Genomic DNA, 16,431 nt, shown 5'->3' with positions numbered 1-16,431 from the left:
TATTACAAGGGTGCATAGCTTTAAATTAAGGGGGGGTAGGTATAGGGCAGATGTTAGGGGTAGGTTCTTTACTCAGCGAGTCGTGAGTTCATGGAATGCCCTGCCAGTAGCAGTGGTGGACTCTCCCTCATTATGGGCATTTAAGCGGGCATTGGATAGGCATATGGAGGATAGTGGGCTAGTGTAGGTTAGGTGGGCTTGGATCGGCGCAACATCGAGGGCCGAAGGGCCTGTACTGCGCTGTATTCTTCTATGTTCTAGATCTGGTTGGCACACAATAGGAAGGATGAGATTGCACTAGGGAGTGTGCAGAAAAGATTCACCAGGATGTTGCCTGCATTGGAACAATTAGGCTACAAAAATATACTAGATAGTCTGGGGTCATCTACCTGAGAGCACAGAATAGTTGATTTTTTGGGGGGGGGGGGGGGAAAGAGAAGAGAAGAGAAGGTCAGAGTGAGGTGTACAAAGTTCTGAGGGCCATAGACGGTTGATCGCAAGAAACACTCCTCCTTAGTAGAGGAGCCAATAATTAGGCACACCGTCTAAGGGTACGTAGGAAGAGCTTTAGAGGGAGTTTGAGGATTTCTTTTCCCACCCAGAGGGTTGTAATTATCTAAAACTCACTACCTGAAAAGGGTGGTAAAGGCAACAATTCACCCCCAGAAAAAAAAAACGCAAGGATGATTTAGAAGTGCACTTGAAACACGGTTGCATACAAAGTGTACAGACCAAATGCTGGAAAATGGAATTATGATCGATGGACATTGTGCTGTGCCAATCACCCTATGTGCTGAAGGGCCTCTGTGCTGTAAAAACCTCCAATTTCATAGTACTGACTTACATTAAGACAAACCGTATCCAAGTACATTTCTGTAAACTTGATATCTTTAGCATTTTCTGCTGCTTCTCTGCATTTCCTCAGGAAAAGTCCATCTGACATTCGCCTGAAAAACATGTATGTAGTATCAAAGTACAGGTTTATTCACGGAATATGCTTCTGTACGTACTTATGAATGTAAAGACCACTGGCAAAACATTTGCTGCCTCATCACTCTCTATGGTAGTGGTGTAGATTTAGAAGTACTGTCAAAGGAACCTTGGTGAGTTACTACAGTGCATCTTTTAGATGGTACACACCAACACACTACTGCTACAGCAGTGAAAGAAGTGAACATTGAAAGTGATGAATGAGGTGCCAATCCAGTGGCTGCTGTGTCCTGGATGGTGTCAAACATTTACAGTGTTGATAAAGCTGCATTCATTCAGGAAAGTAGAGACTTCCATCACATGTCTTACTTTGGGAAAGCAGGTAGTGGGTTACTTGCCAGTCTCAGCCCTGCTCTTGTGGCAACAGTATTTATAGGTCTGGTCCAGTTCAGTTTCTGGTCAATAGTTATCCCCAACTGAAACAAGCCACCTACACATGCGAGAACCCATTTGATCAGTGAAGTGGTGGGACCCCTATGGAACAAGGATTGCCTCCTGAGCTTTCTCAGCCACATCATGCTGCTCTACACATTACTGGCTAGACTTTCAGATGTGGCACCTTTGGAATAGATTTAAATATGTAAGTTCTAAGTAAGCCAGAATCTTTGCTAGCGAAAGTGTGACTGAATTCCACTTACATAATGTTGGCTTTGTGCACGGCTGTAACTGTGCTTCTCTGGTTGTTCCTCGCATACTCAAACGCAAACTCCGCGATACGTCTGCTGGCATCTTCTGTGATCAGTTTAATACTCTGCACCACCCCATCAACAATCTGCAAATTGGGCACACATAGCCAGGCAAAGTTTATAATCTCCACAGTCTTCACTTAGTTACTCAACAGTAGGGGATATGACACTCCGATTGTGTATGGTGCAAAATCCCCACAAATACAATAGATATAGAGATAGCAATCAAGGGCATTCTCACGCATCTACAAGATGTCGAGACTAATTTTGCTATTTCAACATTTGCTAACTTAGTACTAAGGAGCGATTAAAACATTTTTTGCCTGAGAGATTTCAGATGAGACAGTGCTTCACATAGCTACAAGGATATTTAAGGAGCCACCCTTATCCAATACAGGAATAGGATATTCAGTAATTTATATTCAGCATCTGATATACTCTTTGCACTCTCAGTAAGGATAAACATCAGTGGGCAACACCAAGAACTGAAACCTCAGTGCATAGAACAACCATATCCTCAAAGCTCCTTTTAATTTGAAAAAACTTTTCAAAAAGAAAAAAAAGGGGCGAGGGGTGAGGTTAAAGATGCAAGACCAGAGATAAGCTGACAAACCCCTACACAACTCCTGGACATCACTACAGGGAGAGAGAATCAGACCTCCAATGTTTTACGAGCCACACAACACTGCTGGTACCTCCTTTTTGCCTTTTATTATAGACAAAGTGGATGGTGCTTCCAAACCAGTCACTGCACCAGCTGCCACTAGCATGAGGTTACACAGAGGACAGTCTGTTCAGAGCTCTTCAACCCACTGGGATAAACAAAATGCCCCGGGTCCTTATAGGCCATACCAGACTAGTGAATTAACACAGAAATTATAATTCCAGCTCTAACGTGTGAAGTAAGGAACATACAAAACACAGCAAATTCAGGATCAGATTCTAATTTATCTCAACAGGTCTGGTTTTGTGGTTCTGCTGACACGTTGCAACTTACACATTTACCTCAAGACAAGTAGCTTTGCACAATCCTTGTAAAAGCACATTTTAACAGAGCAGAGATTAGAACACCACTAGGAGCTACAGTCTCAAGCTAACGAAACCAGAAGGAAAGGAACGGCAGGAACTCCTGATTCTTGTTCTCACCAAGTTTTCAAACAAGAGGTAGCACGAGTAAGAGAACGCAGTGAGGATGGCAGGGAAGGAGTCAGATTAGTTCAAGAGCACCAATAGTCACTTGTATTTGGTTTGTTCCACTAGCCCTTTGTCTCTATCCTAAAAGGATGAACCTTAATTTTGAAATGTCTCCTTATTCAAGATAATGATAAATTGGGGAATGTTACTTATAAGGATGATGGTTATCAGGCAATAACAAATATTTAAAGTGTGCATCAATTGTTCTTTCTTGTCTAACAAACAAAAACCCATGAATTTAGATATTAGGAACACGAATTCAAAGAAGGGGCATACAAGCTGGCCAAAAAAAGAGTAACAGACTCAAGGATTGGGAGGAATTTAGCTTTCAGCAAAGAAGGACAAAGGTATTAATTAAGAGGGGAAATTAAGAGTTTCAGCGGAAGCTTGTTGGAAACATACGAATTGATCGTAAAAGCTTCTATTGGCTTGGAAGAGAAGATAATAGGTTTAAACAAATGTGGGTCCCTGGCAGAAATAGGGGAAATTCCTAGAGTCCATTATAAACGATTAAAGATTTAATAACTGATAGGAGTGAACATAGACAGCATTGAAAAAGAAATAGTGCTCAACTTGCACAATTTTTCAAGGATGTAACTCAAAGAATTGATCAGGGAGCCAGTGGATATGATTTACAGGAACTTTCAGAAGGCTTTTGATAAGGTGCAACATAAGAGATCAGCATGTAAAATAGAATAGGATTGGGGTTAGTGCACTGACATGGATAGAGAACTGGTTGGCAGACAGGAAACAGCAGGAATAAAAAGGTCTTTTTCTGAATGGCAGGCGGTGACTAGTGGAGCACTGTAGTGATTGATTGATTGACCCCAGTTATTCACAATATATATTAAAGATTGAGAGAGAAACAGTACAGAAGAGGCCCTATGACCCATCAAGTCTATACCACCAAAATATACTCAACGTTTGTGCGAAGATTTGTAGCTCGGGTGCTCGTTGTTGTGGTTCTGTTCGCCGAGCTGGAAGTTTTTGTTGCAAATGTTTCGTCCCCTGGCTAGGCGACATCATCAGTGCTTGGGAGCCTCCTGCGAAGCGCTTCTTTGATGTTTCCTCCGGTGTTTACGACCAGCTATCCTTAGTAGCTCCGGTTGTCAGTTTCAGCTGTCCGCTATAGTGGTTGGTATATTGGGTCCAGGTCGATGTGCTCGGCGAACAGAACCACAACACCAAAATATACTGCTACCTACACTAGTCCCAAAGCCTTGAATGTTAGGACACTTTATAAAGATAAGTGAACTAAATGTAAAATCCCCAAGTTTGCAGACAACACAAAGCTGGCTGGGTGAACTATGAAGATGCTTCAGTGTTATTTTGTTAAATTGAACGAGTAGGTAAATGTATGGCAGATTAATGCATGGTTGCTAAGTGGTTCACACTGCTGCCTCACAGGGACCTGGGTTCGATTCCAGCTTCAGGCACTGTGGAGTTTGCACATTCTCCTGTGTCTGCGTGAGTTTCCTCCGGGTGCTCAGATTTCCTTCCACAATCCAAAAGATGTGCAGGTTAGGTGAAATGGTCATGCTAAATTGCCCATAGTGTTCAGGGATGTGTAGACTAGGTGCATTAGTCAGGAGAAATGTAGAGTAATAAGATAGGGGAATGGGTCTGGGTGGGATACTCTTCGGAGGGTCGGTGTCGACACGTTGGGTCAAACGATCTGATTCCACACTAAGGATTCTATGATTAAGTACAATGTGGATAAATGAGAAGTTAACCATTTTGGTAGCAAAACATGAAGGCAGATGAATGGAGAGTGAAACAGCACTTGGATGTTTTTGTACACTAGTTACTGAAAGTAACATGTAGTTACAGCAAGTAGTGGAGTCAAATGGTGCATTGGTCTTCAAAGTAAAGGTATTACAGCACAGAAGCAGGGATACATTCCTGTTACTGTACAGGGGCCTTGGTTAGACCACATCTGGAATAGTGTGTGCAGTTTTGATCTACTTACCTAAGGAAGAATGTTCTGGCTATGGAGGGAGTGCAAGGAAGGTGTATGGACTCATTCCTGGGATGGCAGGACTGACTTATGAAGTTCGGTTATGACCATATTCACTGGAGTTTGTGGAACGAGGGGGAAGCTCACAAAAAGCTATAACATTCTAATGGTACTAGGCGAGGTAAACAGAGGAGGGATGTTCCTGATGACCGGTGAGTCACAGACAGGAGTCTGTTTAAGGAAACAGGGTAGGCCATTTAGGACCGAGGGGAAGAGACACTTATTCACCCAGAGTTGAGACTCTGCCATAGAAAGCGGTAGAGGACAAAACATTCAATGTTTTCAAGTAGGAGTTAGATGTAGTTGCTAGGGTTACAGAGATAAAAGGGTAGGAGGAGAAAGTGGAAACAGGGTATGGGGATCAATGATGAATTTTTTTTAGTGTATTCTTTCATGAGATGTGGGAGTCACTGGCTAGGCCATTTATTGCCCACCCCTAATTACCCAGAGGACAGTTAAGAGTCACTCACATTACGGTGGGTCTGGAGTCACATGTAGTCAAGACCAGGTAAGGACATTAGTGTACCAGATGGGTTTTTCCTACAATTGACAATGGATTCATGGCTATCATTAGGTTCTTATCATCCATATTTTTATTGGAATCAAACTCCACCATCTGCCCGTGGGATTAAAACCTTTGCCACCAGGACATCACCTGGGTCTCTAGATTAAAGACCCAGTGATAATACCACTAGGCCACTGCCTCCCCTATGATTATATTGAATGGTAGGGGAGGTTCAAAAGAGCCAAATGGCTCACTCCCACTATTTTCTATGCTCTGAACTGACCTACAAGAGAAAACATCCTCTTTATCTTAACCCTGTCAAGATCATTCAGTATTTTATACATTTCAACAAGGACATCTCTCACCTTTTAAACACCTGTGGAAACAAGCCTAGGCTGTCCAATCTATCTCAAAACTACTCACCCATTTCAGGCATCAATCTTGTAAACCCCTATGAACCACATCCAATAAAAACAGAGATAAAGTGAACAGTAGAGAGTTGAAAGGAGCTATCCACCAAGTAATGCTCTGTCAAGTCAGAACACAGTGAAAAGGAAACACTCTGGCTGGAAATCACATCTGACATGTAGCAAGTCAGTCTAATTATCAGAGGCCAGTTATTAAATTGTCAGTCTCACTGAGTTTCAGGGCAACTTCCTCAGGTTATTCCATCTCATGTGTTTCATTGAAAATCTTTCCATCAAAAGCTACAGTTGAACAGTTCATGATGACTACATAGTATTTCATTTTGTTTAAAATTCCTCTGGTAACGAATGTGTCAATTTAGCCTTTGGCAGGTCCGGGAAAACATTCAGGCCTGAGCTGAAAACTGGCAGATAGGGTCAGATGTCAAACTAAAACCACTTCAGGCAAGGGAGAGCTGGGTCACCACTGTAGAGTTCACCACTACCAAGGGGAAGATGTCAGTTTTCATTAGCTTGTGATTGATCATTTCAACATCACAATAAAAGCTCGGCATTCAGATGAGTAGCTCACCTAACATTTCCAGGCCTCTCTGCCTTCCAGAACAATCTGGTTAGGCAGGTGATACATTACTTGCCAGGACATGCCAGCCAGCACCTTTGAGAAGCTTTCACCATATTCATGATGGGTTGGTTAACTGATGACAACATCCAGAGTACACTACAATTCACCAAAGTTACTGACTCTTCTCTCGCTCTCCTGTAATGTAGCCACAAGCAGCAATGGCATAGAAACATCAGCTCCAAACTCTACTCTGTTCTGACTTGGGCACACATCAACGGCATTCCTTCACCATTGCTGGATTAACATCACATAATGCACACCATAACACCATTTTCAGTCATAGAAGGCAGAAACAGGTCCTTCGGCTCATCACATATATGCCGACAAATAAACATCAAACCACATTAATTCGATTTAGCTGCATTTGGTCCATGGCCTACAATGCCTTGGAGTTTTAAGTGCTCACCCAGATGCTTATTGAATATAGAAAGAGTACCTGCCTCTGCCACCCTCTCAGGCAGTACATTGCATATTTCTACCACCCTTTGGGCAAAAATTATACCCTTCAAATCTTTTCTAAACCACTTAGTCCTGACCTTAAACTTGTGCCCTCTGGTCTTAGATTGTGTCACTGCATTCTCCTTCATATTTCTAACTGTAACGTCCACACCACTATAGGGAGTCTTAAAACCTCTGATATCTGCGATGGTGAAGAGATTCTCTACCCTGCCTATGCCTCTCAATCAGATCCCTCCCCACTCAGCATTCTCTGCTCCAGGGAAAACAAACCCTGCCTATACAATCTCTCCTCATAACTGAGAATTTCCATTTGAGGCAACATCCTGGTGAACCTTCTCTGCACCTTCTCCAGCACAATCATGACCTTCTGATAATATGGTAACCAGAATAGCATACATTATGCCATCTGTGGCCTTACCAATGTTTTTTGCAAAGTTGCATCAAGACTTTCTTGCTCCTATATTCTATGGCATGGCTAATGAAAGCAAACATTCTATACACCTTCACCAGCCTGTCTGCTTGTGCTGACATTTTCAGGGACATTGGAATCAGCATCAGAAAAGACTGCAGTGGTTTAAGGAGAAAGTTCACATTCTAAAGACAACACGAGAAGAACAATGACTATGGCCTTGCCAGTTTTGTTCACATTCCAAAATCAAATTTAAAATATGACAATATAATTTACTATAAACAGAAACTCACCACATGCTCTATGCCACTGTATTCTCCTTCTGTATTTTCTCTAATTGTAACAAGGTCTACACCACTATAGGGAGTCTTAAAACCTTCGATCGATACACAGGGGCGCACATTTGCGTAAAGGTCAAAGGTCTTGCGAAGTAGCAAATTCATCGAAGGATGCCCTGCTGCAATAGGAGTCTTCAAAGGCCCTGAAAGATTACAAAATTTGTTACTGAGTCATCTCTGCAGTGAGCACCATTAAGGGAAAACTGCAGACTTGCCCTATAACTCTGAAATGTTAAAACAGATAAACCCATTTGTTTATTGTTTTATCTGCCTTTTGGTGGAAACCTAACACTGTTTGAGGAAACCTGGGGCAGACTGACTAAGGACATAGAACATAGAAGAATACAGCGCACTACAGGCCCTTCGGCCCTCGATGTTGCGCCGATCCAAGCCCATCTAACCTACACTAGCCCACTATCCTCCATATGCCTATCCAATGCCCGCTTAAATGCCCATAATGAGGGAGAGTCCACCACTGCTACTGGCAGAGCATTCCATGAACTCACGACTCGCTGAGTAAAGAACATACCCGTACCATCTGTCCTATACCTACCCCCCCCCCCTTAATTTAAAGCTATGCCCCCTTGCCAGAAGATAGAAAGGATCAAAGCTTGAACTTCAGAGTTGTTGGATATCAGAATCATTTCCAGGACAGGAGATGGTTATTTAAACTTTTGCATGCCAAAATAATTGGGATCAATGCCTTTGCAGGGAAGTTGAAAAAGATTTAATCAAAATTGGAAGGGAGTGGGTTCCAACATATAGAAATAGAAAAGATGTATAAAGGAGTGAAAGTATTGACTAGCACTAGATTAAAGAAGGAAGTAGCAGGTTAAGGCCAACAAGGAACATAAGACATTCCTAACCTGTGTCTATGTAAACACACAAAAATGTGTTATAAATAAAGTTTGTGAGCTGACTTATACAACTGCAACATGACCTCAGGACTCGGGAACTCAATTCCTCTACCAATAAAAGCCAGTAGCCATATGCCTTCTTCACCGCACTATTTATCTGGGTGGCAACCTTCAAAGATCTGTGTACATGGACACCAAGATCCCTCTGCTCATCCACACTATCCGACCATTAGCCCACCTCTGCTCATCCACACTATCCGACCATTAGCCCAGTACCCCAGGAAATACAACAAGTGCTCAGAAATAAAAACTAAAAATACTAGAGAAAATCAGCTACTGTGGACAGAAAAAAAAAGTTAATGTTTCAAGATAAGTGACCGTTCTTAAGGACAAGTGTTCAGAATGTCACAGTGGAGATGATGCTCAGTGACAAGCAGCTACTTTAAGACCGTACATGATACCATACTTCACTGTATTGGAGTAAACCAAGTTAAATAAAAGGATAACTCATTGAATCAGAGAAAACTGCCAGTCATTTCCAACAGACATTTAATGACAAAGCACTCGGTACTATAATATTCTCAACTAAGTGACTCAACCTGCATCAATAAGTTGAAACTACAAATAAACAGAATAAACCTGCTGTATATGATTTGATTCTCCCACTAGAAGAGAACCTTTTCTCTTTGGAGCTGAACACCAGATTTTTCTGAACTGAAACCTTGAACCTTCGGTCCTGAAGTCAAAACTAAAACTAATTGCTGTAACATGTTTATTTGTCATCAATGAAATAGTATAAACACTTTTTCATTAACACCACAGGTGGTCTACCAGCCACTCCACTACAGCCCCACTCTTAATTGGAACTGATGCACTTAGACCAGGCCTGCTTGGGGAAAACATTTTATAAACCTTCACAAAGATGACCCATATCAACCTGCTTCTACTTTGAGATTAAAATCCAAAAGTATAAATCACATACCTTGCAAAATAGACTAAAATGTACAGATTATTCAGACATTTAAATGGCTAGAATGGTCACTTATCTTGAAACATTAACTCTTTTTTTTCTGTCCACAGTTGCCGTCAAATCTGCTGACTTTCTCTAGTAATTTTAGTTTTTGTTTCTGAGCACTTGTTGTATTTCCTTAGAACTCGACTAGAATTAGAACTAATCAACAGATGACATCTACTTCTCTCAGGTTTTACAGGGATGCGAAGTGCCAAAGATAAAAAGGTTTTAATGACAAGAAATCATGACAATGCTTATGATGTGTAGTGAAATGCAAGCACTTCACAGATAGACACAGTAAATAGGTGTAATTGTTAGACTCTGAATCTCAACCCCTCCACTGACTCCAAAACTTGCTAGGTGTCTAATCCTCAAAAGCAGAAACTTCCTCCGATAACATGTTGAGAAGACATTGTCTTCAGTCCAGATGGTGAACTTGGTTCCTGGCCACTGATTTCATCCCTGAGGCTGAATCAGACCATTCTAAGCCAAAGATGACATTCCAATTACAAATCTGCATCACAGAGATTGCCTATTTCCATCCCTACAACACTGCCCATCTTAACACAGAGTGAAAGAGGCATGCAGCACAGAAACAGACCCTTCAGTCCAATCAGTCCATGCCAACTCTATCCCCAAACTAGTCCCACTTGCCTGTGCTTGGCCTATATCCCTCCAAACATTTCTTAATTACATATTTATCTAAATGTCTTTAAATGTCATAACTGTACCCTCATCCACCACTTTCACTGGATGTTCAATCCACACATGATCCCTTCGTGTCTTTTTTAAAAATCTTTCTCATCTCAGCTTAAAAATGTGTCCTCTGGTCTTGAAATCCCCCACTCCAGGGAAAGATAACTACCATTCACTTTATCTATATCCCTCATTTTAAAAACCTCTACAAGATCACCGCTCAATCTGTTACATTCTAGTGAAAAAAATCCCAGCCTATCCTTACAACTCAAAACTTCCATTCCCAGCAACATCCTGGTAGATCTCTTCTGAACCTCTCCAGCTCAATAATATCCTTCCTATAACAGGGTAACCAGATCTGGACATAGTACTCGAGAAGAGGCCCCCCCAGCACGCTGTACAATCTCAACATAACATCCCAACTCCTATACTCAAAGGTCTGAAAATGAAGGCAAGTGTGCAAAACCCCTTGACCTGGTGATGCAAAATTCAAAGAATTATGTACTTGAACCACTAGGTATCTGTTCTACAACACTACCCAAGGTCCTACTTTTAACTATCATTCCTGACCTTGTTTGTTTTTACCAAACTACAATACCTTGCATTAATCTAAATTAAACTCCTTCTGCCACTCTTCAGCCCATTGACCCAATTGATAAAGATCTCTTTGTAATCTTAGATAACCTTCATGACTGGTGTCATCCGCAAACTTACTAGGCATGTCTTCTATATTTTCATCTAAATCATTTATAAATGACAAATAATAGTGGATCCAGGAACAATCCCAGCAATATCACAGGCCTCCCGTCCAAAACAGCCCTCCACTATCACTGTTTCCTGTTGTTAAACCAATTTTGTATCCAATTGGCAAACTCGCTCTGAATCCCATGTGATCTAAATTTACTAATTAGTCTACCATGCAGAACCTGGCCAAAGGCTTTATTAAAGTCCAAGTAAAAGAATGTCTACTGCAGTGCCCTCAATCTTCCTCAAAAAAACTCAAGTTTCTCAGACAATTTCCCCTCGCACAAAACGATACTGACTATCTCTAATCAATCCCTCCCTCTCCAAATGCATATTAGATTAGATTACTTTAGATTACTTACAGTGTGGAAACAGGCCCTTCGGCCCAACAAGTCCACACCAACCCGTCGAAGCGTAACCCACCCATACATTTACCCTTTACCTAACACTACGGGCAATTTAGCACGGCCAATTCACCTGACCTGCACATCTTTTGGACTGTGGGAGGAAACCGGAGCACCCGGAGGAAACCCACACAGACACGGAGAGAATGTGCAAACTCCACACAGTCAGTCATATGGGGCAGGAATTGAACCCGGGTCTCTGGCGCTGTGAGGCAGCAGTGTTAACCACTGTGCCACCGTGCCGCCCTATCTTTGAGGATTACTTCTAACAACTTACCCACAACCGAAGTAAGACTCATTTGTCTATAGTTCCCAGGCTTCTCCTTACATCCCTTAAACAAAAGAGAACATTAGGCGAAAGTGAGACTGCAGATACTGGAGATTAATCTTGTGTGTGTGGAGTGCTGGAAAAGCACAGCAGGTCAGGCAGCATCCAAGGTGGAGGAAAGTCGAGGTTTCGGGCAAAAGCCCTTCATCAGGAAGACAACATTAGCCAACCTCCAGTTATTCAGCACCTCATGCGTAGTTACAAATTATAGAAATATTTTTGCAAGGGGCCCACAATTTCCTTCCTAACTTCACACAAAGTCCCAGGAGACACTAGACCAGGTCCCGGAGATTATTTCGCCTTTATATTTTCTATGGCCACCAGCACTTCCTCTTCCATAATGTGAACTGTTTAAGACATCAATACTTATTTCAGAGTTCTCTAGCCTCCATTTCTTTCTCCACAGTAAAAAACTGACAAAATATTCGTTTAATCTCTCCCCCAGCTTCTGACATTCAACACAAAGATAACTTCTGATGTTTAAGGGGCCCTAGTCTCTTTCCAGTTGGTCTCTTGCTCCTAACGTACTTGCTGCAGCCCTTCTGCTCCTGGAACCTTCATCTATGTTTTTGTGAGCCCTGACCACGCCTGGCTGTTCTCCCACAATCTATCCTTTGTAAACTAGAGGTCATCCAAAACTTAGCCCACACCGTTAATGACACCAAGACCTAATCACCCATCTCCTCAACGCCCATTGAATCTGCAACAGCTGCTGGCAGTTGCTTGATGGTGACAGACACAGGCTTTAGGGTGCCATCACCTTCTCCAAACAAAGGAAGCAGGGCATTCTCCCCGCACTCCACCCCATGTCAGCCATAACCCACAGTATGGTTACCCAACACAGACATCAAAATGAGTATAGTTTAGCACCTTTTAATCCAATTTTGTTGGCATTCATGGATTCTGTGGCCTCTGGTGGAATGATCCATTGTCCACTTGATGTTTGGATGGCTGTAACCGTCCTCTCCTCCCAACGAATGGGAACCTTAAAAAAAAAACAAGGAAATGCTGAGTGCTTTCATTCTGTTATCATAGCTGCAGCATTTTAAATTGCTCCTTATTGGCTCAAGTGCACTCAGCGGTGAATGAGGTAACTAACCACAGCTTAACACTTCAATGGCCATTACAATACCAAATATCACAAGACTGGTTTTAGCACAAATGACATCTCCTACTGTTTTAAAAAGGCAACATTGGAAACCCCATAAAAGTCTTTCAAATTGTCACAGGGCTATTAATCCCACTTTATGAATGGAATTCCTACTAGATAACAAACTAACTTCATTTATCAACTTATAGAAAGTCCAAGTTGAGCAGCTATGGTCACTCCATGAACTGAGGGACAGAAACCTGCTCAGTTCCAAAATATAAACTGCAAATTATGGAGGTTAGATGGGACTGTAGGTTAATTTACCTCAAGTATGCATCTCTTTCTGTTACAAGGCACTGCCAGAATCAACATCGCAACCACATTGCATGAAACATGAAAGTACATGAAACAATCCTAAATTTAAGACTCTGGCTGGGTAGACTGAGTGGGGAAAGAGACTGAAAATGCACTTGCACTGTGGGAGGTCCTTTTCCTGAAGTAACAAAGACAAATGGAAAGAACAAGAAATTGGAATTAGAATAGAAGATACGAGGAAGGTTTGGCGGGTCACCCAGTATGACTGGCATGTTTGATGTTGCAACATGCACCTTAACCATGGTTCTTTTTATACACAAGCTTGACAGCTCTACATGCTCCAAGATCAGGGTTTCAGTGAATTTGTTGGTTATGAACATAACTAGGATTAGAATTAGGAGTAGGCCCCATGACCCTGCTTCATCATTTAGTACAATCATGCTGATCTCATCTCAGCCTCAACTCCAGCTTCCTGCCTGCTCTCCTTTAAAAAAAATTAAAAATCAATAGATTCTAGCTGCTGGAACTAAAGTGAAGGGTATCAAATTGGCTGAAGACTGGCATCTGAGATTCTGGGGATGTCATGAAAAGGCCCCAATAGACCATCCATTCGGCAATTCTTAGAAACACTGAATGCAAGACTTTGTTTATCCCAATTTGTTTGTTGCAAGCTCCTATAGATAGCAATGAAACAAATGGTCATATATACTGCTTTAATTGAGAAAAATACATTGGCCACGATACATAGAGATCTCCCTAATGTACAAACAGTGCTGAGAATTTTTTTCTTAAGCATCCATTTGAGGGGCCAGGTGTCCCCCCCCTCTGAAAACGAACCTTCCAGCTCAGCAAGCAAACTTACATCCAGAACCTCAACCTGAGCTACAAGTCTTCTCAAAACTTGCAAACATTAGATTAGACAGACAGGCAGAAAAAACTAGCCACCAAAAGACACGACACTATCACTATCATCTGTATGTCAAGACACTATCACTAGTATGCGTCCCAGGCTAGGACAGGCTAAACAGCAACATGCAGAGGCCTGGCATTCAAACCGAACTCCATCAATAAACACATCAATTTGGACCCCATTTACCAACCTCTGAGAAAAGGAGCCAGAAATGATATCACCCACCTTAACAGACCAAGACACACAAACAGCAAGCAGGTCATAACACCAGTGCTTCACCGGTAGCTCATTGACAATATTACCTAGCATGGTGATGAAACGTCTGAAAACAAACCTTCCAGCTCAGCGAGCAAACTTACAACCTGAAACTCAACCCGAGTGTCAAATCTTAAAAAAAATCCTCAAATGGTAATTAATCATTTGTGCAATTTATTGAACAAGCAATGTACCTAAAATGACTTTCAGTATGGACAATCAAGTGGAAAGAAATTGGAATTTGAAACCCAGAACAGAAAATAATAAGGAAGGAGGAGGTGGCCATTTAGCACATGGAAGCTGCTGTGCTGTTAAATGAGATCATGGATGATTTAATAACCCTCAATTCCAATTTCCTACCATTTCCCTATAACTCTTGATTCCTTTCTTGGTTAAAATTGCTTAACTCAGTCTTGAGTGCCAATTTATATCCTTAAAATTAAAAGCATCTCAAAAAATTTAAATTCAAAATCTGCAATGTACATTCACCCTGTTCGCAAGAAGTTAAAAGGCATTTACTTCTGCGGCGTCAAAAATCTTCATTACAGCGTCAGATATCTCTGGGCCAATGCCATCACCTGGGATCAACGTCACTGTCCGTGTCTGAATAGGAAAAGCAATTTACAGATTAGCAGGATGTCTGGGGAGCACTGAATCTTATTGAAAAGTACAATTTTAAATCTGAAGTTACATTTATACTTGATTCTGTCATATTATAGAGTCAGAATATTACAGCCAGGTCATGGGTCTTTTAGCCCATTGTGTCTATCCTGCTTTTTCAATCATGGTGGCACAGTGGTTAGCACTGCTGCCTCACAGCGCCAGAGACCCGGGTTCAATTCCCGCCTCAGGCAACTGTCTGTGTGGAGTTTGCACATTCTCCCCGTGTCTGTGTGGGTTTCCTCCGGGTGCGCCGGTTTCCTCCCACAGTCCAAAGATGTGCAGGTCAGGTGAATTGGCCATGCTAAATTGCCCGTAGTGTTAGGTAAGGAGTAAATGTAGGGGTATGGGTGGGTTGCGCTTCGGCGGGTCGGTGTGGACTTGTTGGGCCGAAGGGCCTGTTTCCACATTGTAATATAATCTAACCATCGCCAGTAGTCTAAAGATCCTGCTTTGAATAAGAAAGTTTCCAATTGCATGGAACGTATATACACAAGTACTATCCATAACAATTGCTTTTGCACCAGAAGCTGCAAGCAGACTTGGCATGAATAAATTGGCACTGTAGCTGAGTGCTGCAGTCCCATTTATAGAAACATAAAGGACATTTCAGATATCCAGCTACAGTATCCACAGCAGTTGTACTTTTTGTTGAACATTCTGAACTATGAGGTTTGTTCACAATCTCTTCACTGTATAAAGAGTGTTTCAAAGCCTATCCACATCCCTTTACTTCATAATAGAATGAAGAAGAACTGTGGATGCTGTAAATCTGAAACAAAAACTAAAATTGCTAGGAAAATTCAGGTCTAGCAGCATCTGTGGGAAGAAAGCAGAGTTAATGTTTTGAGTTGTGACAGATGCTGCCAGACCTGAGTATCACCAGCAATTTCTGTATTTGCTTCAGATCCCTTTACTTCATAACTGTTTAAAATAAGACATTACTGAATGGCAACTTCTTACATGGTCATTAAAGTATTTGTTATGAACAATCTGTACAGGCTAACAAATTGCTTTGAGAATTTTCATTGATATCTCATCCAACATTTCCAGGTTTTATCTTTTTGATTGTAAATGTAATGACTGTAAGCAAGGATTTAAAACCCAGCATTATCTGACCAGATCAGCCATTACCAAACAAAATTTGTTCTTGAAAAGTCACCTCTAGAGCAGAAAGACCATATTATCTAAAAGCATAGTAGTGACGTAGATTTCTAAATTAATGGCACAAACAAGGTGCATCCACAGTTGCCATTACTTACAATGGTAGTTTCACATGCAGCCACATCACATCACACAATAGCTGCTAACTTCACAGCAGAATCCAAACTGATTTAGACAGTAGCTGAAGCAGTATAAGAGGATTAGAAATGACTGTGCAGCAAAACAACCATACAAACAGGAAGCATAGCGAAAGTGAGGACTGCAAATGCTGGACATAAGAGTGGAGTGTGGTGGTGGTGGTGGAAAAGCACAGCAGGTCAGGTAGCATCCAAGGAGCAGAAGGATCGATAC

At 41.7% G+C, this 16,431-nt stretch overlaps 1 protein-coding gene across 1 annotated transcript in view; it reads right to left on the bottom strand.

Annotated features, from left to right (window-relative positions):
- idh3a (isocitrate dehydrogenase (NAD(+)) 3 catalytic subunit alpha) overlaps positions 1-16,431 on the bottom strand; it is a 34,807-nt gene that overhangs the window by 16,403 nt on the left and 1,973 nt on the right. The window contains exons 3-7 of the mRNA XM_043680153.1: positions 14,776-14,859; positions 12,557-12,671; positions 7,601-7,788; positions 1,629-1,762; positions 845-947 (exon numbers count right to left, since the gene is read on the bottom strand). Of these exons, the coding sequence (XP_043536088.1) occupies positions 845-947; positions 1,629-1,762; positions 7,601-7,788; positions 12,557-12,671; positions 14,776-14,859 (624 nt within the window). The remainder of the gene's footprint in view (positions 1-844; positions 948-1,628; positions 1,763-7,600; positions 7,789-12,556; positions 12,672-14,775; positions 14,860-16,431) is intronic.

Source organism: Chiloscyllium plagiosum, chromosome 40, assembly GCF_004010195.1.
Source record: "Chiloscyllium plagiosum isolate BGI_BamShark_2017 chromosome 40, ASM401019v2, whole genome shotgun sequence".
Classification (NCBI taxonomy): domain Eukaryota; kingdom Metazoa; phylum Chordata; class Chondrichthyes; order Orectolobiformes; family Hemiscylliidae; genus Chiloscyllium; species Chiloscyllium plagiosum.
The sequence above is the reverse complement of the archived record's forward strand: the minus strand, read 5'-3'. Positions and strand labels throughout refer to the sequence as shown.